The sequence below is a fragment of the Dendrobium catenatum genome, unplaced genomic scaffold, assembly GCF_001605985.2.
Source record: "Dendrobium catenatum unplaced genomic scaffold, ASM160598v2 fragScaff_scaffold_621, whole genome shotgun sequence".
In the NCBI taxonomy this organism is placed as follows: Eukaryota; Viridiplantae; Streptophyta; class Magnoliopsida; order Asparagales; family Orchidaceae; genus Dendrobium; species Dendrobium catenatum.
Genome location: NW_021319083.1, coordinates 10684767 through 10708233, shown reverse-complemented (window position 1 = coordinate 10708233; position 23467 = coordinate 10684767). Strand labels below are relative to the sequence as shown.

At 34.4% G+C, this 23467-nt stretch overlaps 2 protein-coding genes across 2 annotated transcripts in view; both read left to right on the top strand.

The window, feature by feature from the left end:
* LOC110113390 (methyl-CpG-binding domain-containing protein 9) overlaps positions 1 to 13909 on the top strand; it is a 69651-nt gene extending 55742 nt beyond the window's left edge. The window contains exons 8-11 of the mRNA XM_020845953.2: positions 209 to 637; positions 2341 to 4764; positions 12516 to 13474; positions 13718 to 13909. Coding sequence (XP_020701612.1) covers positions 209 to 637; positions 2341 to 4764; positions 12516 to 12764 — 3102 coding nt within the window. The 3' untranslated portion in view covers positions 12765 to 13474; positions 13718 to 13909. The remainder of the gene's footprint in view (positions 1 to 208; positions 638 to 2340; positions 4765 to 12515; positions 13475 to 13717) is intronic.
* Positions 13910 to 20510: 6601 nt separating this feature from the next.
* Positions 20511 to 23467, top strand: part of LOC110113386 (enolase 1, chloroplastic) — a 41710-nt gene continuing 38753 nt past the window's right edge. The window contains exon 1 of the mRNA XM_028695144.1: positions 20511 to 22216. Coding sequence (XP_028550977.1) covers positions 22212 to 22216 — 5 coding nt within the window. The 5' untranslated portion in view covers positions 20511 to 22211. The remainder of the gene's footprint in view (positions 22217 to 23467) is intronic.

Here is a 23467-nt window from a genome sequence, read left to right as displayed (position 1 = left end):
AGCTTTTATCTTTCAAGATATCGTTAAGGCCTTGCTTTAACATGTGTGTTTGTCCACTTATGCGTGAGATAGATGAAGCATCGAAGAAAATGGAATTTGACCATATTTTGATTCATTTCATGGCTTTTATTAGTTTCACTGGCGGAACTGCCAATGGTATCAACGCGTTTTGATTCATTGTTGTATTTATGCTTTTGGTTAAGCTCAGGTGCTGTACCTAGTGAAGAAGTTTGCTGACCGATCTTTTGCTGAACAAAGCACTGAAACACAAAAGGAATTGCAAGACATACTCTTCAATACCAATGAATTACCTAAAGCTCCTTGGGAAGAAGGAGTCTGTAAAGTTTGTGGAATTGATAAAGATGATGATAGCGTACTCTTGTGTGATGCTTGTGACTCTGAGTACCACACTTATTGTTTAAACCCTCCACTTGCTCGGATTCCAGAAGGAAATTGGTATTGTCCATCCTGTGTTCCAGGTCAAACTAAAATAAAAGATACAATTGCAAGTGCTCAGCCCCCCCATTGTCAGCCAAGAAGACCTTTGGGGGAGGAAACACAAGCCTTTCATGAAGCTTTATATGAACTGGTAACATCATTGGAGCAGAAAGAATACTGGGAACTAAGCATTGACAAGGTTTGATATTGGCATTTCATATCTTTTGTTCGAAGAATTTTGATGGGTTCTGTTTACAAATACTGAGATTTATAGTATTTATGTTCTAATGCCGTCTCATTTATTGTTTAGTGCATATTATGTCAGTTCTACTTGTTTCTATACCCGGAATTGAATTCACATGTCTGGAAAGCTGAAGGATCAATTTAGCTTTTCTTATTCTTTCATGTTCATGTGTGACTTTAGATTCCTGGATAGTTTATGATGTGAACTGATAATTGCGTGAGGTATTCTTTTTATATATTTATCTGACTTAAGCTGTCATCTATGTTTAGTGGTTGAATATGCAAATTGTGTCATCATGGAATGAATATTTCGAATCGTAATAGATTATCTTTTGTATCTTCTAAAATCTATTTGTTGGTGTTTGCTCTTTGTTTGCATATTTGATATTTCAATTTTACTTGGAACTGAGTTCACTTTATATGATCATTGGTTTGCTTTAAATCAAGGTTTTCTATTGTTCAGGATGATTTGCTTTTTATAGCCTTATATAATTATGGTTAGATTTTGGAATTTTGAGGAAACACTTACTTAGTTTCTTGTAAGGGATTATTGTGGTCATTAAAGGGAAACTAAATAAATTTCTTTTAGATCTTGTTTTTATTTATTTATTTCTTGGAGCTTGATGTTGCACATCAAAGAAAGCACAAGTCAAGTACAGCAACTTTGTTAAATATGAGAGACGCACGGAATAACTTGGAAAAATGCCATTGTAAATGATTATATATAAAAAAACGTGGTGTCAACTGTTGAGGATAAGGAAACTAAAATTTAATTTCGGTATCTAATTTTTCAAAACAAAGTTCAGTAATTACTAGTAAGGTGTTTTGAGAACCGAAGTGAAGGAAAGCATGTATGACTCACAAGAAGATCATAAAAGATAAAGATTTATGTGATCTCAAATTTAATCCTCCTATGTTGATGAGATCATAAATGAGGATATATGTGAAAGTTTGGAGTTGCTCCCGTGGAAGATAAGATTAGAGAGAGTCGTCTTAGATGGTTTGATCACATAAAACGGAGGCCTTCCGATGACCCGGTTAGGAAAGTAGAGGTATTAGATTTGACTTATGTTAAGAATGGTAGATGGTTATCTTAAAAGACTTGGTTAGAAAATATTAGAAATGATCTTTCTTTATTAGATTTAAACGTGAATTTGACTTCTAATAGGACAATGGAGAAAAAGGATTTATGTAGCCGACCCCACGTAGTGGGACAAAGGCTTGATGTTGTTGTTGTTGTTGTATGCTGATGACCTCATGGATTAAACTACCTATTATTTGGTTACAATTACAGAAGATGACATCCTTTAAATAAAAGGCAAGGGTGGTTACGAAAAATAATTAATTTGCTTTAGCCTAGAAAACATTTCACTTTTTAGCAGTAGGGAAGGGATTGCCCGAGGGAATTGAGTCAACAATCAAGATCAGACTCCACAACCTTCAAGAAAATGTGAAGCTTTGGTTAGCATGAAAGATTTCAATGATTGTTGATATGCTTGAGCTAACGTCATGCTAATAGTGCATTTATATGTTATTGTGATTGTATGACGATTGAATATATTGTTACTCTGTTCTGCAAATGATGCCTGTTCACATCCTGAAATAAATTTAATGTTTTCAGCTGAATGATATTGACATTTTATCCTTTTCTTACTGCAGAGAGTATTTTTACTGAAGTTTTTATGCGATGAAGTACTTAATTCTCTGCTTATTCGTGAGCACCTTGAGCAGTGTACGGATCGGTCAAATGATCTCCATCAGAAACTGCGTTCCCTCACAGCTGAGTGGAGAAATTTAAAATTAAAGGAGGAAATGTTGGCAATGAGAACTGTGAAAGACTACACAAGCAAATCTGTTGGGGTTGAAGGTACAGTGAAGGAGGATGCAATATCTGCCATGCTTGTAACACATGGTAGACTGATGGAGCAGCAACAAAATTTTTGTAACAAAATGCACTATTCCTCTATTCCTGCTGTGAAAGTTATACCTATCCAGTTAGAGAGTTCCCTTGAGGAGAATGGTCAAATTGATGCCAACTTGCAAATGAACCAGCTTTCAAAGAATGCCAATGTTAAACATTCAAATGGTAATATGTCTCAGACCTGTTCTCCAAGCAGCACAAATATTATTGATTGTGGAACAGCAGCTGATGTTGAGCTTCCATTGCGCAAGGTGTTAGTAAATGTTTCTAACAGGAAAGATGATCAAGAAGCAGAAAAAATCATAAAAAACATTGAACATAGCGAGCACATGTATGCCGTTAATGATAGTTTAGATAAAAGAAACATCTTCAATGTTGAGAAGAACGGAAACTTGTCAAATGCAGGTGCTGTTCTTGGGAAGTGTTTGTTGCCTGATAACGGCGGGACAATTTTTAGTGACCATACTGTTACAATGCCCAACAGTTTTGGGGTGAAAATGCCATTGCAGAACTCGCTCACATTTCATCAAAATGCTACTTTACAAGGAAATGTCTTGAATATTAATTTCAGTACATTTGATTCTGATAATTGTGACCTCGAGGTCAATTCCTTGAAAAAAGAGATATCACAGTTGCAGGAGTCTATTGCTAGTATGGAATCACAACTTATGATGGCATCTTTGAGGAGGGAGTTCTTGGGGAGGGATTCACTTGATCAGTTGTATTGGATCATTGGGAGGCCTGGCAAACGGTCATGGCTGGTTGTAGATGGAAGTATGCTGATAGCACAGGAGAGGAGACAAGTTAAGGAGTTGTATCTTCAGTCTAAGCGTTCACAAAATTTAGGTTCAAGAGGTTCAGTTTTGAGGAGAAAGGCACCATCAGGCTTGTTTCATTGTTACGACACATCTGGCTATGATATGCATGCGAGTGCATATGGTTCATCCTCAATTGTTATATTTGAATCTGATTCAGAACTTGAAAAACTTATTGGCTGGTTAAGAGATAGTGAACCTAAAGAAAGAGAATTAAAGGAATGCATCTTACCGTGGCAAAGACTTAGATTTTATCCGGAACATAATTGCGTTACCCGTGAATCTCAGCTGCCATCAAATAAATCTTCCATTTGTGAAGATTTTGTAGCTCCTTTCTCATTAAATACAAAGGCTGCTAGTATTCTTGAAAAAAAATATGGTCCTTTTTCGGAGACTGAAGGCAATGGAATTCCTAAAAGACGTGGGAAGAAGGCTAAAGTTTGTCATGATGATAGAATGTACAGATGTGAGTGTCTGGAGCCCGTATGGCCTTCTCGCCACCACTGTATTTCCTGCCATCAGACTTTTTCCACCTCACAAGAACTTGAAGGGCATAATGATGGAAGGTGTACTTCTAGTATTCCTGCATCTGATGAAGGCAAAGAATGTGAAGATCCAGTAAAAAATAAAGGAGTAAGATGGGAGGCCACCAGGGTGAAGGAGCATTATGATGGTTTGGACAATGCAGAGTCAATTAAAAATGGAAAATTGGACATTAGCTTGAAGTTAGTTAATTTTCAAAGGAAAAAATGTCCATATGACCTTGACGAGGTTAGTAAAAGTTTCATCACAAATGATTCAAACAAAGAGTTGGTTAAGGAGATTGGTCTTATTGGTTCAAAAGGGGTTCCCTCCCTTATTCCAGGTTGCGCCAAGCTATTCCTTGACCCAACACTTGTCCTTGATAAAAATAGTCTTGCCAATGATTCTGTAAATGAGGGTATCTCAAATCACATGGAAGCTTTTAATAATGTTATGACACTCAATGATATTGAAAAAGGGCCCCGGAACGTCCCTGGAGTGCTTCATAATGGGACTGCTGATGATCAGGACGTGTGTTTTTTGCAAAATGATGTGCCTGCATCCGGTTATACTGAGGTTCAAAGCACTTCATCCCATGCATTTGGTAAATCAGAAAATTTAAAAGGTTCTCGAAGTTACACAATTCCCGAGCCATCATTAAGACCTATGTTTGGAAAGATATTTCAAGTTGTAAAGCGTCTGAAGATGAATCTACTTGATATGGATGCAGCTTTGCCTGAAGAAGCAATCAGAACTTCAAAAGCGTGCTTTTTCAGGAGATGTGCATGGAGGATGTTTGTTAAGTCAGCAGAATCAATATTTGAGGTGAGGCGCATCTTGAAATGTAACTATCTTTTATTTATTTATCCTGCAGCCCATTTCTGCCGTCTCTTTATGAAATTGTTAATTTAAAAAATTGAATCTTATGGTTCTTGGGACATGAAGGCAATTCATAAAAATCCTGCAGGATGTGGATGTTTTACATGGTAATAGTCAAATGGTTGTGGTACTATATTTCAGAAAACTAATAATTTGTGAGACATTCCTGGTTTTGTTGAAATACTAACTTGAAAGCTTATTTACCACCCGATTTCATCGTTTGTTAAACTGCTAGCATTTATGGTTAGCATTGTTCTTATATTTATAGTGTTTTGATATAGGGCGTGCAGCATAAATTATTGTTAAAAACTTATTGAATGTTTTTATGACTCATTCTTCATTTATTACTATTGGGTGCTGCATAAGGTTTTAATCTATATTGCCCACATCTTTTGCATATTTTCTGTCCATATTACCTCGTGTCTATCTTTTCTCCTTTAGATCATTCCAAAAATTCTATTTATCTGCTTTTTAGTATATCTTCTACTCTCTAATGTACATGTTTAAGTAATTAAGTTTATTTTTTACTATCTTATCTTCATTAGGTGCTATCTCTAATTTAATCATTACTCTGTTTATCATCTATGCATCTTTTTGTCACACAACCATCTTAATGGTTCCATTTTTTCGACACTTAACTTGGCTATAAGTGATTTTTTTATTTCTATATTGTATTAATCTCAGTAAACCATATAACATGGGTTACCTAATTGCACCTTGAAATTACCATTTAAGTCTCAAATATATTTCTTATTACAGTCATTTTTTCATTTTAACCAACTCTAGAATTATTCTATCATATATATCCCTTTTATAGTTAAATAGATTCAAGATAATTAAACTAATCGCACGTAGAAATTATTTTTTTATCAATATTGTTGGATGATTATCTATTTCATATTTTTTTAAATTTGCATTTGATACACTCATATTTTTGTCAACTATCTGTAAGCGCTATAACTTGTACACAATTCCTTGTTCTAAGTTAATTCATTGCTTACAATCTCTATCTAATGCTCTCTACGCCATAACAAGGGTTGTGATTGGTTGTGATGAACTTGGTTTTGCTAGGCAATGAAAACCTTAATCGAGATTATTGTGAGCTTAAAATTTAGTGTATCTTCCATTGATCGAATATATTCACCTATAAATAGAAAAATAAGATTAACACAATCAAGAAATAAATAATTAGGAGAATATTCCTATTTATGTGGATATAAAAATATATCATCCTATTAGGATATTCTCTAAATATAATTTTTCCTGAATATTACTCTTTTTAATATACCAACACTCCCTCTTCATGCTAGATCTTATATACATCTCAACTCCAACTTGTTATATTAATAAAAAAAAATAGACTTCTCAAGGCCTTTGTAAGATAATTGCAATATATTCACAACTTGAAATATTAAAGTAATAATCTTTTTGTAAAGCATGGAATCCCATATGAAATGATAATCAACTTCAATGTGTATAGTTCATTCATGATAAACATGATTGCGGGCAATATAGATGACTGTATGGTTTCATTGTATTGTGTCATAGGCTAAGTAAAGAGAAAATTAAACTTTCCTAAAATAGTATTTACCCACATAATTTTATACGTTTAGTGAGTCATAACTCTGTATTCAATTGCAACAATAGAATTGGCCACTAAAGATTATTTCTTATTTTTCTTGATGACAAGGCTTCATCAAGTAAAAATACAACATCCCGAAGTAGACTTATTATCTTCAATAAAGCTAATATAATCGCCATCAGAGAAAGCTTGATGTAGACAAGGAATATAGGGGACCCTATATTTCTTGAACACAATAGACACACAAGAAGAAAACTGACACAATGAGTAGAACTTAAAACAAATTTTATTAGATAAACGCAAACGACCCAAAACTTGACAAACACAACAAAAGATGCTAGGAGATTTTAAAGAAATAAAGAAACTTAAAAAGACGCTATCCTCAGACAACCGTCAGAGCGGGTTCCTCACATGCATCGAATTTGTAGGTTAAATAAGTAAAGTGCATAGAACTAGCAAACCGATGGTCCACCACAGCAAGACTGTCCCAAATGCTTCCAAATCAACCAAGACACGACACCCTAAAGTTGCTTCACTGTTGAGAAGAAGGATACAGATGGAGTGGCACTTGCGGAGAGACGAAAGATGTTAGAAGCCCAAGAAGAAAGGGTGGAAAGAGCCCGCAGGATTTCCGGAGGGGATGAGAAAAGAAGGTTGGAAAGAGCCCGCAGGATTTCCGAATAAACCCGCAGGTTAATAGCAAATATGCTCACAAATATCAACTGCCTTTTCCACACAACATCATCTCATTTTTATAGGCAAAGAAAAGGAATGCCAAAAGCCACCTTTATGAATGCACACATCATCCCAAGCATTATTTTCCATAGGATTTCCAAAAGCCCTTTTCGGAAAATCAACCCAGCAGCTCACGGAACCAAGGCACCAGCAAACAGGCGGAAGACCAATCGAGCCAGCAAACCAAAGGTCTACCAAGCCATATGCACTACCTACCATGATCATTGGATGCTTTCCCATCATTGGATAGCTAAAAAAGAAAAGAAAACAAAATATACTATTGTTCAAATAAAATAAAAAGTACATAAATTCTTGATAGCATCAAAGCTTCATTTTTAAAGTATTCATTCTTAGTATGCAACCCTTTTTTGATAGGCTTTTTAAGTTACCTAGGAATTTGCATATTTATTTTGCAAAATATTGTTTTGTATTTTGCATGTGTTGGCTAAAAAATTCAATAGTGAATGAAATATCAAACTATCAACACTCAAATAAAACATCTTGTCAACTAATCTTCGATACTGATAGTCATCTAGTTGCTCTTCATTATTAAGAAATCAAGAAGATCACTTTTTCAGCAAGTTAGTAGCATACTTCCTTTGAGATAATGTTACCCTTTTTGCATTTTTAAATTCAAGAAAATTACTTCGGTTACTCTATTTCTTTGGTGATGAAATACCTTTTAAGTTATTAATTTACGGTTTTACCTTAGATGAATTATGATCACTTCTAGTGAGCAAGATGTCATCAACATAAATAACAAGTATGATGAGCTTAAGGTAATATGTTTGACAAAGAATGATCTGTGGTCCTATTGTGAAAGCTAATTTCAACTAGGAGCCATTTATAATATATTAAACCATGCCTTTGAACTTTGTTTAAGGCCATATATAGCCTTCCCAAGTAAACAAACATGATTTGTCCCCTAAAATTAACTTATTCTACAATGTCTCAATTAAATTTTCTCATGTTAGCTCTAGGTATAGGTTTTTATCGAGCTGCTTTATTTGATCTGATCACCCATGGCTATTCTAAAGCTTTATTGTTTTTGGGATCTGGATCGATTATTCATTCAATGGAACCTATTGTTGTATATTCACTAGAGAAAAGTTAGAATATGGTACTTATGAGAGGTTTAACAAAATATGTTCCAATTACAAAAACTATTTTTTTGGGTAAAATTTCTCTGTGGTATTTTGCCTCTTTTGCTTGTTTTTTTGTTCAAAGATGAAATTCTTAACGATAGTTGGTTGTACTCACCAAATTTTGCACTAATAGCTTAGTTCACAAATGGATTAACCGCATTTTATATGTTTAGGATGTACTTACTTACCTTTGATAGGTATTTGCACATTCATATCCAGGAAGTTGAATCACCTAAATGGCTTCCAGTAGATCGCCATAAAAGAATACATTGCTCAGCCATTTATAATAGAATTCATTGATGTCTATTGAGAGGAGAATCAAGAGAGTTATACCCAACAACTATGGATAAGCTGTCAAAACTATTTATTTCATAGACCTAAATGAACTCTTTGGCAACCAACCAAGCTTTCTATTGATTGATTGAATCATCAAGATCAAATTTGACTATAAAGACCCATCAACAAGAAATGGGTATAACCCTAAAGAAAAAGGTAATCAAATCCCTTGTTTATGTGTAAATATAACACTCATCTTACCATCCATATTAATGCAATAAAAAATTTGGGTCTTCCCAAATTTTTGATCACAACAAACAAAGACTCTTTCTAGGATGTAGAAAGACATAAAATACTCAAAAACTTGTCAAAATATAACTAACAAAACAAAACACAACTTTAATATTATAAAAGAACTTACAAACAAGGACTCTTACAAACTTTGACGCTTACAAACGTTTGACAAATTTATGACTTCAAAACAAACACCTAAAGAAGCTTTCATCCATTAGAAGATGGATACAGGTGAGGTGGATACTTGCGGAGAGACGAAAGAGGTTAGAAGCCGAGAAGAATGGTGGAAAGAGCTCGCAAGATTTCCATAGAGGAGATGAGAAGGAGAATGGAACAAGCTCGCAAGCTTTTCCAAGCAAACCTGCATGTTATAGCTTCCAAAAATCACATTTTCACTTAACATTACATACACAAAACATCCCTATATATAGGCATGAGAGGGGAATACAAATAGCCACAATATTAATTTAAAAGCTTATTTAAATAGGGAATATGAAAAGCCAATAGTCAACTCCAGGAAACAAAGCACCAAAGCCGCGGAAAAGCCCCCAAAAAGTCACGGGAAAACAGCCCAGGCGGAACCCGAAGAGGCAGCCGCAAGAACCAAGGAGGCCCGCATGGAATCGAAGCACAAAGGCACGAGAAAGGCCACCCAGCACGGAAAACCAGCAGCCAACCGGGGAAACCAAGGAGCCAAGGCACGAAAAACCAAGAAACCATCCACGGGAACCAAAAGGACAACAAATGGGGAAATGAACCTCAATTTATGAGCTAAAAAGGCTCTCTACTAGACATTAATGAGCTGATATCTAGTAGAGGAAAGATTTATGAGCTTGAAACATAAGAAGAGGCTCATTAATGAGTTGATTCAAGTAGAACTTACAAAATGTTTCAAGTCAACTTGTTTTGACCCATTCCTTGCCTACATCAGACTCCCCTTCTTGAGAACTCATCTCCCGATGAGTTAGCTTTTGCTTTCTTCGGAGGAGGCAAGGACGGTGCATCCAATTCTTGAATTTTTTTTGCTTCAAAATTTTCGGCACTTGAATGTAGCTGCACTTGAATCTTGAAAAGCTTGATCTGAATTGGGTCAAAAGAACTTTCTTGTGGCGAGGTCCATTGGTTTACTTTCTCGCTTGCTTTCCACTGGATGTTTATTTAACTTGACTTAGAAAGGCACAAGACTTAAGACACAAACCTAGAAAGACGCACAACTATCATGACACACCAAGAATCAACATCACTCAAAACAAAACTTACACATAAGACTCACAAGACTTACAAGACTTACAAGATTTACACAATAAGACTTGACTTGACAAACCAACTTATAAACCTAGGACTTTCTAACTTGCTCTGATACAAAATTAATGCAATAAAAAATTTGGGAAGGGACCCAAATTTTTTATCACAACAAACAAAGACTCTTTCTAGGATGATAGAAAGACATAAAATACTCAAAAATTTGACAAAATATAACTAACAAAACAAAACACAACTTTAATATTATAAAAGGACTTACAAACAAGGACTCTTACAAACTTTGACGCTTACAAATGTTTGTTAAATTTATGACTTCAAAACAAACACCTAAAGAAGCTTTCATCCATTAGAAGATGGATACAGGTGAGGTGGATACTTGCGGAGAGACGAAAGAGGTTAGAAGCCGAGAAGAATGGTGGAAAGAGCTCGCAAGATTTCCATAGAGGAGATGAGAAGGAGAATGGAACAAGCTCGCAAGCTTTTCCAAGCAAACCTGCATGTTATAGCTTCCAAAAATCACATTTTCACTTAACATTACATACACAAAACATCCCTATATATAGGCATGAGAGGGGAATACAAATAGCCACAATATTAATTTAAAAGCTTATTTAAATAGGGAATATGAAAAGCCAATAGTCAACTCCAGGAAACAAAGCACCAAAGCCGCGGAAAAGCCCCAAAAAAGTCACGGGAAAACAGCCCAGGCGGAACCCGAAGAGTCAGCCGCAAGAACCAAGGAGGCCCGCATGGAATCGAAGCACAAAGGCACGGGAAAGGCCACCCAGCACGGAAAACCAGCAGCCAACCGAGTAAACCAAGGAGCCAAGGCACGGAAAACCAAGAAACCATCCACGGGAACCAAAAGGACAACAAATGGGGAAATGAACCTCAATTTATGAGCTAAAAAGGCTCTCTACTAGATATTAATGAGCTGATATCTTGTAGAGGAAAGCATTTATGAGCTTGAAACATAAGAAGAGGCTCATTAATGAGCTGATTCAAGTAGAACTTACAAAATTTTTCAACTCAACTTGTTTTGACCCATTCCTTGCTTACATCACATATCCTAGTTTTAGAGAGGATTTTGCAGTATTTTTCGATATGTACTAGGAATATATTTGGTTATGGAGATAAGGAAATTGTATGAAAGAAGAGAAGATTGTAAAATGTCATATAAGAATGTATAGGATGAGTTATAAATTATTTTTTAACTTTTCATAAGGTAATCAGTTTGTAGATATTAGAGAATTCATTAGCAAGTGCTTTTTCTTAGTTGAATCTAATAATGGATGGAGGTGTTGCTATATAAGGAAGTTAGGTTTGTCGAGCGTAAACCTGTATTGTTGTAGATGTAGAAAGAGGAGCTTTTGTAAGTAGAGTAATTGGAGGTGGAGATGACTCGGAGGAGGAAAAGGAGGAGAAAAAAATGAAATGGCCTCATGAAAATAACATCATTTGAAATATATAAATGTTGAGTAATAGGATGACCATTTTATGTGTTAGAATATTCGAGAAATATATATAGAATGGCACTAAGAATGTTTTTTGACGATTGAAATGCATGAAAAAAGCAGGGAACTAAAGATCCGTGGTGGTTGAGAAAACATAGGTTGGTTGGAATTAGAAGAGATGAAAGTTTATCGAGGGGACGAAAACTAATCAATGTGATAGAAAGCAATCAAGGTTGCATTCCCTATTTGAAGTATTAAATTACGAACAACATTAAGCTGATGACGATTTTTGTGCTCAGCCACACTATTATATTAAAATGTATATGCGTAATATGTTTGATGAAGAATACATTATTAGAGCAAAATTTTGAAAATATTATTGCATAATTTCTAGAGTTTTGTTTGTTTGTAAGGTTTTGATTGATTTAAAGAATTAATTTTTATTTTGTGATTAAGTGTTTGTTTGAGGCAGCTTTCTCATTACTTTGCTTTTTAGAGTACAACCACATTTTCGTTTGGTTAATGATTTCTAGAAATTTTTATAATAGGAAGCTATTTTTTACAACAAGATTTTCTAATTTATGCTAGATTTGCTAATTTATGCTAGGGTATAAGAAAGCTAATGTCTAGCTTTCTTCAGAAAAGAACATATTTAAAAACTGAATTATATTATAGTTGTGGATCTTGATGCTTGCTTGTTGACCTAAAAGTGGGTACATTTATTGTCATATTGGCAGCACAACTAGGTTTCTTTAGTACCTTTCCCACAAATTTTTAATTTTTTTTTTCGTTTTCTGTATAAACGAGGGATTGTTGGTTTTAGCTGATCATATTGCTGCATTTATTTACCTTAGAATATTTTTCTAATGAACGGGATCTCATTTAGCATTCTTTAACTCATAAGTCGAAAATTTCATGAACTTCAAGTATATCTATTGTCTTTTGTAGTTGGTTCAAGCTACTGTCTTGTTTGAAGACATGATCAAAGCTGACTATTTAAAAAATGGATGGTGGTACTGGTCTTCCCTTACTGCTGCAGCAAGGACAGCCACATTGTCATCTCTTGCTCTTCGTTTATATGCTTTGGATGACTCTATCATCTATAACAAGGATCCCCCAGAAAGTTTGGATCCAGATGGCCAACGGCTAATAAGCAGGACGGGAAGGAAGAGGAAAGATTTGGAAGTAGGGTCCTAATGTTGCTAGTGAAATATTGTGAAAAAGTTTTGAATTTGATTGAGACTTATGCGGTGGCACCTTCTTAAAATCTCAGAAGGGTTCCTGCCTTGCTCCAGTAACATCGGCAAAGTTATGAATACAGAAGAGAAGAGTAGAGCAAATCGGCTGCTACAGCCTTCATGTACATAGTGTGACTGACCACTGACAAGGGGGGTGGGGGTGGCTGGCCCAAGACCAGGTGATTCGTTGGTTATGTGGGCTTTTTGCTAGAAATAGTTGCTGGTTTGGCTGTTTGGTTCTTTTGTAGTGCATCTGAAGATGTCATATGATCCTGATGGGCAAAATTCGAATTGGCAGTGGCAAGCCACCCTTAGTTCAAAAGATTTATACAACATACAGAATTGAATCTTTGTAAAAGAAGCTGAACTTTGAGCCGATTTAATCGAATGAAGGGTTCTTTCAAATCTGCTTTTCCATTTTGATTTCTACATCCAATTTTGCTTGGTTCCTTGTTTTTCTGTTTTTCTAATTTCTTGAACTTCTACTCCAAAATAGTACGGTATTGTGCTTTCAAATATTTCAGTTTATTTGCAACCAATGTCACAGGGAGCCGTGGAAATAAGTAGGGTAAGTATTCTGTTAGAAAGACTTCATTCTATCTCTTTCTTGGATAAAATGATAATGAAGCAGCTGACAAGATTTTCCAATTGAGGACTCACTTTAAAAAGGTAGCATTCATGCTAGTATTCTGATGCTTTTAAAGTTCATTACATTAATCCTATTGTCTTTCATAATTCTCTCCGCTTTTCTTGATGAGAAAATGATTGTTTTACTGTCATTTTTCAAATATGGCTTCAGAATACTAAGGGCAACTTAATATAATGCTTGACCTCTATATTTCCTGCTGAACCTGTAATTATTTTTTTTCATATGCATATTCATTAAAAATATGTTCTGTATTATCTTTGCAGTGTCGCTTGGTCAAAAGAGGATCTTGTTGCAGCTCCCGCTGTGATTATTGAAGAGTGTAAATATGTGAATGTTACTTTAATTTTATTAAAAGCTGTCAACAGGTTAGTTGCATGTATTTCCCACCTATTTATTGTTATTATTTGCTTCATGAGGATTATTTATTATGGTCTTAAATGTTCATTTATCTCTTAGTTATTGTGGTGAACATTCAATAAATCTTGCAACAATTTTCCTCTTCTTTTTTAATGGTACTTAGCCGAATGTAATTTGCATTTTTTGGATGGTATAGCAAGTCAATGAAATTAATTCAACTCGTGGACTGAATAACAATTCCATAAAAATATAGATCCACTTTCTTGTTTAAGCCCTATTCTATTTTCCTTGATTGCATTTACTAACAATCAAGCAGAGCTTTCTTGAGTTTCAGAAATTTCAAGGCCATTTCCTGAAAGAAGTTTAGTTTTTATATTATCACTCGAGGCTTCCAGTATTTCAAAAAAAATTTTATCAGCTTTCATGTTTCAAGGATGACAGGTTGATGAATTATATCAGAGATTTTAAGAACAAAACAGCTTAATGATGCTTATGATTAATTTTATGCAAAGTCAAAAAGCATTGGAGCACAATATGGCTGGTGATGATTGCATGAAACAAGCATAATAGTTGTTGATAAAAGCAATCCTAATAGATAAGATTTGATTGCGACATAATTCATGATGATGCAGGCTAGTCACAAGATTTCTAGCCTGTGCTCGAACCCCCCCCCCCCCCCCCCCCCCCCCCCCCCCCCCCACACACACACACACACCATTGTGGATTTTTTTTTCAATTTTGGGAACGGGGTATCCACCCGCTGCTACCCTTGAAAGGGCGTTTGGCGGCGGGACAAATTCTCGACTGATCTAGAAGATGCAGCCACCCCAAAAACCTCCTGACCCGCACTTGATTATAACCAACTTAAGAGGCACTGCAGCTCGAGGAGAATCGAACACGGGTTAAGGGTTCCCAACTGTACTCACCCACCAACCAAACCAAGCAACGGTGGGTATAATTGTAGATTTCACATGTTTTCTCCTATGAGCGTATGTCTTGTCATCCTGACTTTTTAATTGATTTTGTGTACTATTATTAGATTGTTTTAGCTTGCTATTTTGCTGTGAAAGTATAATGGGCTTCTTATGAGTAGTTATATCCTACTTCGTGGCTTGTGACTGTAGAATTTCGCTTTATTGTTGTATGTAATAACTAAGGTTTAGTTTGGCACGGCTTTCTTAACGCTTCTTAAAACAGTTTTTTAGTATAAAAATTAATTTTTTTGCACTATAAATTTACTTTGGCCATAAAAAAGCTGTCCCAAACTAAACTATATTTCTCCACTGCTTGTTAATCAATTCTTTCTTTTTTCTTAGTGTGATGGAATATGAAAGTGTTCCTGCAGCGTGGCCACATTGCTGAAGAATGCTTACGCGGTTGCTGTAGCACTACAGCAGCCGTTCATGTAGATGTTCCTAAATTAGATTCGGTTCCTGTGGCTTGCGGGGTCGATAGTCAAGATCTCTGAATCTGGTTCTCCTACATGGAAAATTATTAGGTCCATTCACAGGACCTAACATCCAATTAAAACTTATCTCGTGGAATGTGTTTTGACTGCGCTTTGACTAGTTTTATCTGCGCTTTTGATATGCTTGACTTAAAATTTCACGGACACGTGTACATTCCACATGTTAATATTTTATTGGTGTCCGGACGTATCAGGTATCTCTACGTCCGATGACCGGACCTAATAATTTTCTCTGCTGATTTCCTGCTCTTCGGCAGTTACAACTATTTAGTAGTATCTTTGTGGAGGTCCCGTCCTTCAACTTGCCGTGCATCAGTTGAAAAAACTATCCATACCTTTGAATTGGAGAAATTTGCATATAGTTTAGGGTTCAACTCTTTACTAACTGTGGCACTGTGCACTTCATAAGTAGCTCGTCCTATATGCTATTCCCGTTTAATCATTTTTCTGTGAAGGGTTGGTTTCTTGGCAGATTGAGACTAAAGAAGAATGAAGAGGCAACAGGCTGATTTAGATTTTTTCAAGTCATCTATAAGTTATGTAAGAATTTTTTATTCAATATATTTTGTTTTTATGTTTTAAATGCTGTGCAGGTAAGGTGGTCCTTTTTTTAAATTAGGTTCATATATTTTTTTATTTTGATGAATTATATTTATCTAAATTTAAGTATTTAAGATTTTGTTTGGGATAAATTTTTTATTATTTTATCAAGTAATTTTTTAATATAAAATTTTTATTTTTTTGAATTAGAAAAATTTGTATTAAAAAGTGGCTCACTGTAAGACAAGCCGTCCCAAATAAAACTTAAATTTCAATCGAGTATGAATATAAAAATATTTCATAAGTTTTTAGAATATTAAATGGGAGAAATATATGGATTTTGAATTCAAGGAAATTTGATTCAATGGAAAAAAAAAATTCTAATTTTTTATTTTATGCATGCAAATTGGAAGTGTTTTTTTTATTTATTTATTTTAAATTTTATTTCTTGTCCTATTTGCCTAGCTAGGTTAGACAGTAAGCCTACGGAGAAATCTAAATCCAATAAATACAAGAAGATGAGCTACCTAAATTAGATGAGCATTAGAATCCTCTAATATCTTTAAAGGTGAAAATATCATAAAATTCTCAAAAAATGTCTTTCAATATCTTATTTATAGTGTTGGAAAGAAAGAAATTATTTTGTGCGGAGTTTGGATGCAAAATGTAATCTGGAGACCAATTAGAATGCCTCACGTCATTCGTACTAAGTCGCGATATTGAGCAGTACCAAGCAGTATTGAGCCGTGGTACTGGGCAAAGAGGTGATGTATCTTATTTTGATTGGTCTCCAGATGATGTTTGGCGTCATAATAATTAATCATTTGAAAGGCTGTAAAAGAGGGTACATTTAGAGATGATAAACAGCCAATGATTTATTTATTTCAGACATGTGGACAAGATGTGGCTATATGTGAACAACCATCTTCGTCGTAGCTTTAGCTGTGATGACTAAAAAAATTTTAATTTGAAAAAATTTGTATTTTATTTTGTGTATGATGTGACTGACAGACATCAAATATGTCTCTCAAATATATCATATTGTATTATATTAAGGTTTTTTTTTGGGACAATTTTTTTACTAATTTCAAAGTAGTTTTTTTATATAAAAAATTATAATTTGGGAGTTATTTATACTAAAAAGATGTTTTAGAAAGTAATTAAAAAATTATCCAAAATGAAACCTAAATATATAATGATAATAAGTATTAGACAAGCGTGTTGTGGGTTGGGAACTTTTATTTGTTCCGGTGAACGGAGGTAGAGCTATGTTCGGATGGCACTTAGATCGCGCCACGTAGTAGGCATAAAACTGCGGACCTGACCCGACGAATAGTGGGTATGTCGCACGTGCATTTTTTAAATTCATGACAACCCAGTATTGCTAGGTATTACTCGGTATTTGTCGATTTTGCTCGGCAATAATGAGAAATACCATTATGTGAAGACAAATAACGAGCAATACCTAGTTTTTCTAGAAAAACTCGGTATTGCTTGGTATTGGTCTTCTCAGAGCGGTATTTCTTGTTATTGCCAAGCAATACCTAACAATATCGAGCAATACCGAGTAATACTAGCAATACGCGAACATAGCATTCCCGGGTTCCGGTCCGGGCCAAGTCGTCGGGCCGCGCGGTAAGAGTAAGAGCACATGACGCGATCTCAGTGGTGACCGAATGTAGAGCTACATCTAATCAACGGACCTAATAATTGTTCGTGGGTTGGGCACATAGTGATGATGAGAATGAAGTAATAAAAAGTGAATTTGAGAATAATAAATGATTTAAATTTTGAAAGCAATTATTGAAATATTATTTTGATAATACATTTACTAAGATTTATTTCTCATATTTTAATGAGAAATAAATATTTATATTTCTACAATTTGAATTGTATTTATTTAATATATAAATAAGGGTGTGCCTTGTTTCGATAATCGAATTGAACCTATCATATTTAGTTAGTTAGTATCGAATGTTGAAGTGTTAGTTTGATTATTATTTGTAATTTTTAATTTCATCAATTTTTTTAATTGTTTTTTTTATAAATTTTATAAAAAATAAAATTATATTAATATCTTTAAATTTAAATTAATAAAAACCATGAATTAGAAGTAAAGAAGTCATAAGAAATCACTATGACTATTATTTATTCCACAAATCAAACTAATATTTTTTTCTTAATACATGTCATAAATTAAAAAAAATCAAGTTCATAATTAAAATAATTATATTTTTTTTATCTAAAATTAAATTGAATTGATCAACATAAAAATTGATTAAGTTTAAATCAATTTGAAAAATAACCTGATCAAATCAATTTTTTGAATTTTATAATCTAAATCAATTCATTTAAATAAATGGTGACCAAAGAAATATCCTATTTTTATTTATCTTATACTTTTATAATATAGAAATATTATATTTATATGTTATAACCATATTCTCATACTTGTATATCATAACTTCAAACAATCACATGCCCTTAAAATTGTAAACAAGTAAAGTCGAGCTCGAGTCATCTCTAGGTTGAGCTTGAGCTGGATTAAGTAATCGAGTTTGAGCTCGAGCTTTATTCTACAAGATCGAGCCAACTTGTTTATTATAAAAGAGATAAAATAATTATGATTCAAGTTATTATTATAATAAATTGATAAAAAGAATAAGAAATTAGAAGAAAAATAATAATTTACTAAATATATGAAAATGAAATATAAGTTTTCAAATATTTTTAACAACTTTACACTTAAAATCTCAAATGCTAGTTGTTGCGGGCTAGAATATATGCGGAGATAGAGTTAGAAACTTTAATCTAAGCATTGTACGGATATTCAACACACAAATAGAAGAAAAAAATAACACCATAATTTTATATGGAAGACCCTGGAAAAGGGAAAAACCAGTAGGGCCGACGCTCAGGTTAAATAATTCCACTAGTATTTGACTGGATTACAAGTGACTATCTCGTCCCTAAAATTGAGGATGATCAGATTATAATAATCAACCGTCGGATTGAAATCCAGCTTTAATTGACGGTCGGGCAGAAATTTGGTGTTAGTCGATTGTCGAGTAGAACTTTGACGTTAATCGGCGGTCGTGCAGAAGTTCGGCGTTAGTCGGCGGTTGGGTAGAACTCCAGCGTTAGTTAGCGGATGGTAGAAGTCTAGCGACAATTGTCGGTCGGGCAGAACTCCGTCGTTAGTTGGAAGCCGAGCAGAAGTTTGACGTCAGGCGTCAGTCGTTAGTCAGGAAAAACTCTGGTGTCATATAGAAGTTCGTCGTCGATCGGCTGCCAGGTGGAAGTCTGGTAGTGGTCGAGGAGTCTGGTTGCAAGAGAACTCAAGTTTCTCTTCTCACTTCTCTTCTTTCTTTTTCTTCTCTTATATTCTTGCTTGAGTTCCCTCTCATGAGAAATTTGGGTTATATTTATAATTTTATGAGAGTGACATTACTAGTAAATAGGAGGAAGATCAAGGATAAATTGAGAGTAGTTTGAATGGACAGCCGATGTTGAATCCCTTGATCATGGACTATTTTCTGGGCATTTGAATGTCTTAGTGATATCAAAATTTAACGATCTTAGTCTCGTTGGATTCATCTAGTTGAGCCACTCGATTCGACTATAAGCATGTCACGTTTGAAAATTGTTTGGTAATCCAAATTATGAATTGAACCTTCCAAGTTTGCTTTGGGTATTTGATTCAGACTAATTTGGGCTCGGATTGAGTAGAATTTGGTGTTGTTGGGTTTGTATTTCCAACACGTTCAATACGACTATAAGTTTGCTAAAAGCATAGTTCAGATAGTCCCATATTTATTTTTTGAAGTTTCTAATTTGATTTTGCTTCGATATTCATGCCCGATCAAGATATTTTTTTAATGATATATCACTATCATATTCTAAATATATTTTATATCAATATTTTTTAAATGAGCTAGCTTGTGATATAGCAAGTTGAATAAGAACTAGTTTAAATTTGACTCATTGGTTCATCGAGCTCGGCTAATGAGCCATTGATTGAGTTTTGCCCTACCTGACTCACAAGTTGGCTTGCTCACTTACCTACACCCTCTACATTTGCTCAAACTTATATAACGTATTGACTGAGAATAAGGCAAAATTATTTTGTGCGTTCATAACTCGTCACGTCACCTGGTACACATCATCGATACATAATAAAAGTGACGTGATTTGTCTTCGGAGCCGTCCAATGACCTCCCATAATAATTTTTAGTAAATAACTTGGAGAAATCGAATGGGCAGTGCTCTAATGAATGAGCAATTATTAAATTCGGTGTCCGAATGCGTTCAGAGATCAATAACCACGCACTATGTCACCTAAAAATCGGTATTTTGGACTCGGTATTGCTCGGTATACATTCGGACCGTTCGATTTTTGACTGGATGTAATAATTTCTCCTAATGAACTCCATTAAAATAAATTAAGCCAACTTAGACTAACAGTAAATCAGAGCCGTTAATTTACATCAATTACAAAGTCCACATCTCTCAAAATCTGTCACATTTTTTGCACAGCATCTTTCTCTCCAAATCAATCAAAAGATTCCTATTGATGCCGAAGACGGCAAGATCTCATAGTAGAGGCAGCCGATGCTTCTCCTTTTCGCTAAAAGAAACCGACCGTCCGATTCAGCATTGGCAATATCGTAATTTCGCAATCATTTCTCGCCTATTTAAGCCAAGCACGCACCCAACGTCACCATGATCGCACACAAATTTATTAGTTTTCATCTTCTTCTAGGGTTCCAAAATCGGAATCCCCTCTCTCTCTTCCATTCTGAGATCTAATCGTGCCATGGCGACTTTGGGGTCATGGGAGGTAAAGAAGCCGGGACGAGCTTGATGGGATGTCTAATCTCTATCCTTCGCAGGGGATTTAATTTCTTTTATTTCTTCTTTGTATAGTTTTTTTTTTTTTCTGGCTCGGGTGATTGCTGGGCGCAGCGGTTTATCGATCTTTTCCTTGCCTTGTTGTCTCTGATTTCGGAAAATGATTGGACAGGTAAGGTGGCGAGGGTGCAAAGCGGGAATTGGTCGATAAACCTCTGCATCCGGCTCTCACTTTTTTTTTTTTTTTTTTTTACTTTTTTTTTTATTTCTGTTTTCTTTGTTTAATTGATTATTGCTTCTGTTTTTTTTTTTTTGGTTTGAGAATATCATTATCTGGAAAGGACTGTGATTTGTGATGAGTCTGGGTTGTGTCATTTCATTTTATATTTTTAAAACTGTTTGCGTCTTTGATTTTCTTTTACTGAGTCCGGCATTAGTTGACTTTAGTGAGGAATTAGGAATGATTTGTTATTCGCAGAAGAAGATATGGAGGCATATATGTTGGTTGACAAGCTCTTTAAGGTTCATTCAACTTGATCCTGCTAGCTCAATAGCTCCTTTTTTTTTCTTTGAAAATTTTTAGACAGGTTAGACTTTGTTATAATTTTTGCAGATTTGAGGATAATTTGATTTGCATGATAAAGGATTGAACTGGCATGTTTAGTATTAAGATACTGGTATGGGTGCCCTAAAGCCCCAACGCAAATGACTACGGATGGCAATTGTTTTAAATATTTTCTTTGTTATATATTGAATTTTCCTTGTGATTAAGTTCTTTCTTATTGTAATGATTACATGTAGCTCCGACCAAATCTAAGCCTTGGATGAGCTAGGTGTAGAGAAGGATGTGCATGAAATGTTTTGGTCCTCTTCTGTTCAGCTATAATCTTCAAGCCTTGGAGGTTAGAGGTTTGGAAAAAATTGCAGTGACTGAGAGCCTTGTTTTGCTAGATGAGCTAGTTGTGATAGATCGTTCTTGATCAAATTTAACTAACGACAAATATACTCTATGATATGTATTTGATCCCACCCCCTTATTTATCATTCGTTTGTGTCAAGTTTCTAGTCGACCACCATTTGTGGCTTCAAGTTCAAGTTGATTTAGGCTTCATTTGGGACGGTTTTTTTGCTGCTTCTTAAAGCAGTTTTTTAGTAAAAAAAATTTAACTTTTGTATTATAAAGCTGCTTTAAGAAGCAATGAAAAAGCCGTCTCAAACGAAACCTTAGTCATTCTATTCATGAAATTCTTCAAGAATTTTAAAATTTTACTTTGAATACGGCTATTTTGTATTTTGTATATTGCTGCATGTATTTGTTGAATATGACAACATTGAGAAATTTCTCTGACATTTCACACCAATTTGAGCTTGAGGATGTCAATAGGTTGAGGCTTGACAAGGCAAAGCTTACCGACAAGGTGAGAGACTACAACTGCAATCAAGGCAAACATGTTGGGCAGAAAAAACAAGTCAATGAAGATGTGCTATGATTGTTAGTCAGAGGGAAGCTTTTCCTTTGCTTGATAAGGATTCTTAGTCCAATGAGGTATCTATATCTGACCTTACCTGACTTGATTATTCATACAATAATAACCATATATGTGACTAGTGATAGAATAGGATTTGTAGATTATTGTAGTTTCCACTTGGTAAAGGAGCATTGCAAACAGAATTGGGAGTAAGTAGAGTAACTCTGGCTGTAGTTGTAAAAATGCTGCTTCTTAGAAAATAATTAATTGGATTAATATTTGAACAATATTTTGTATTAATATCTTGTTAATAGTTTTATCATATTACTTTTGTATGTTATTTTGTTTCCTTTGATTGAATGCTTGTTGTTAACAATTTAGATTATGTAAATGGCATACCAGATTAGGCCATATTGGTTGTAGGAGGATTGATGGATTAGCTAGAGAATATCTATCAAGTCAATTGCTGAAGCTGAACTCCCTATTTGTGAGCCATATGGTTAGGAGGAAAAGTTTGTGAGAAACCTTTTGCCTAGGCTGAGTGCTCAACATCCTCTGAAGCTTTTCAATTTAGACATTTCTTCACCATTACTATTAGGGATCAACATGATGCCTTATACATAAGATTTGAACGCAAGATTTCTTGATTTATAGTCAAAGTTTCCAACTAACAGATCAAGGTGAGTTACATAGTTACATAGTTTGTTGTTGTTGCTTTAACCAAGTATGAATGGAGATTGATGATTATGTATGAGGTATAAGACATAATTGGAAATTATAAAGCTTGCCTATTTTGAGATGTTATAGGCTTATAGCCAACAAGAGGATAAATAGGGCTGCAAATGAATTGGTCTTTAATAAAATACTTGTGACTTGGTTTGATTATAACTCGTTTGTAATCGTTTTATTAAGTAATCAAATAAGTTTGAACATTTTTTTTTAAATATTCGATGGTATATTAAACAAGTATGAACAATTGTGTTCGGCTTGTTTATATTCATGAAACAAACATCATTTAAAGTTCGTGAAGAAGATCATTAAGAAATTTGATTTATGTTTGATACAAAGATCGTGAGCAAGCTAGTTTAAAAGTAATGTTTGGAATTAAATATATTTCTTAATATTGATTTTAATCTTTATTTGATATTTTTTTTGCATAATTTTAGTGTTATTATAATAAATGATTTTTTAATAAAAAATTAATTCTAATTTTTATATTATCCTCTTTCATTTGAATGAATTTATTCTTGAACAAGAGATATATGTTCATAGTTATTGAATTGTTTGTTAAAGTATTCATGAACGAGCTTATTTATAAGAAGAATCAT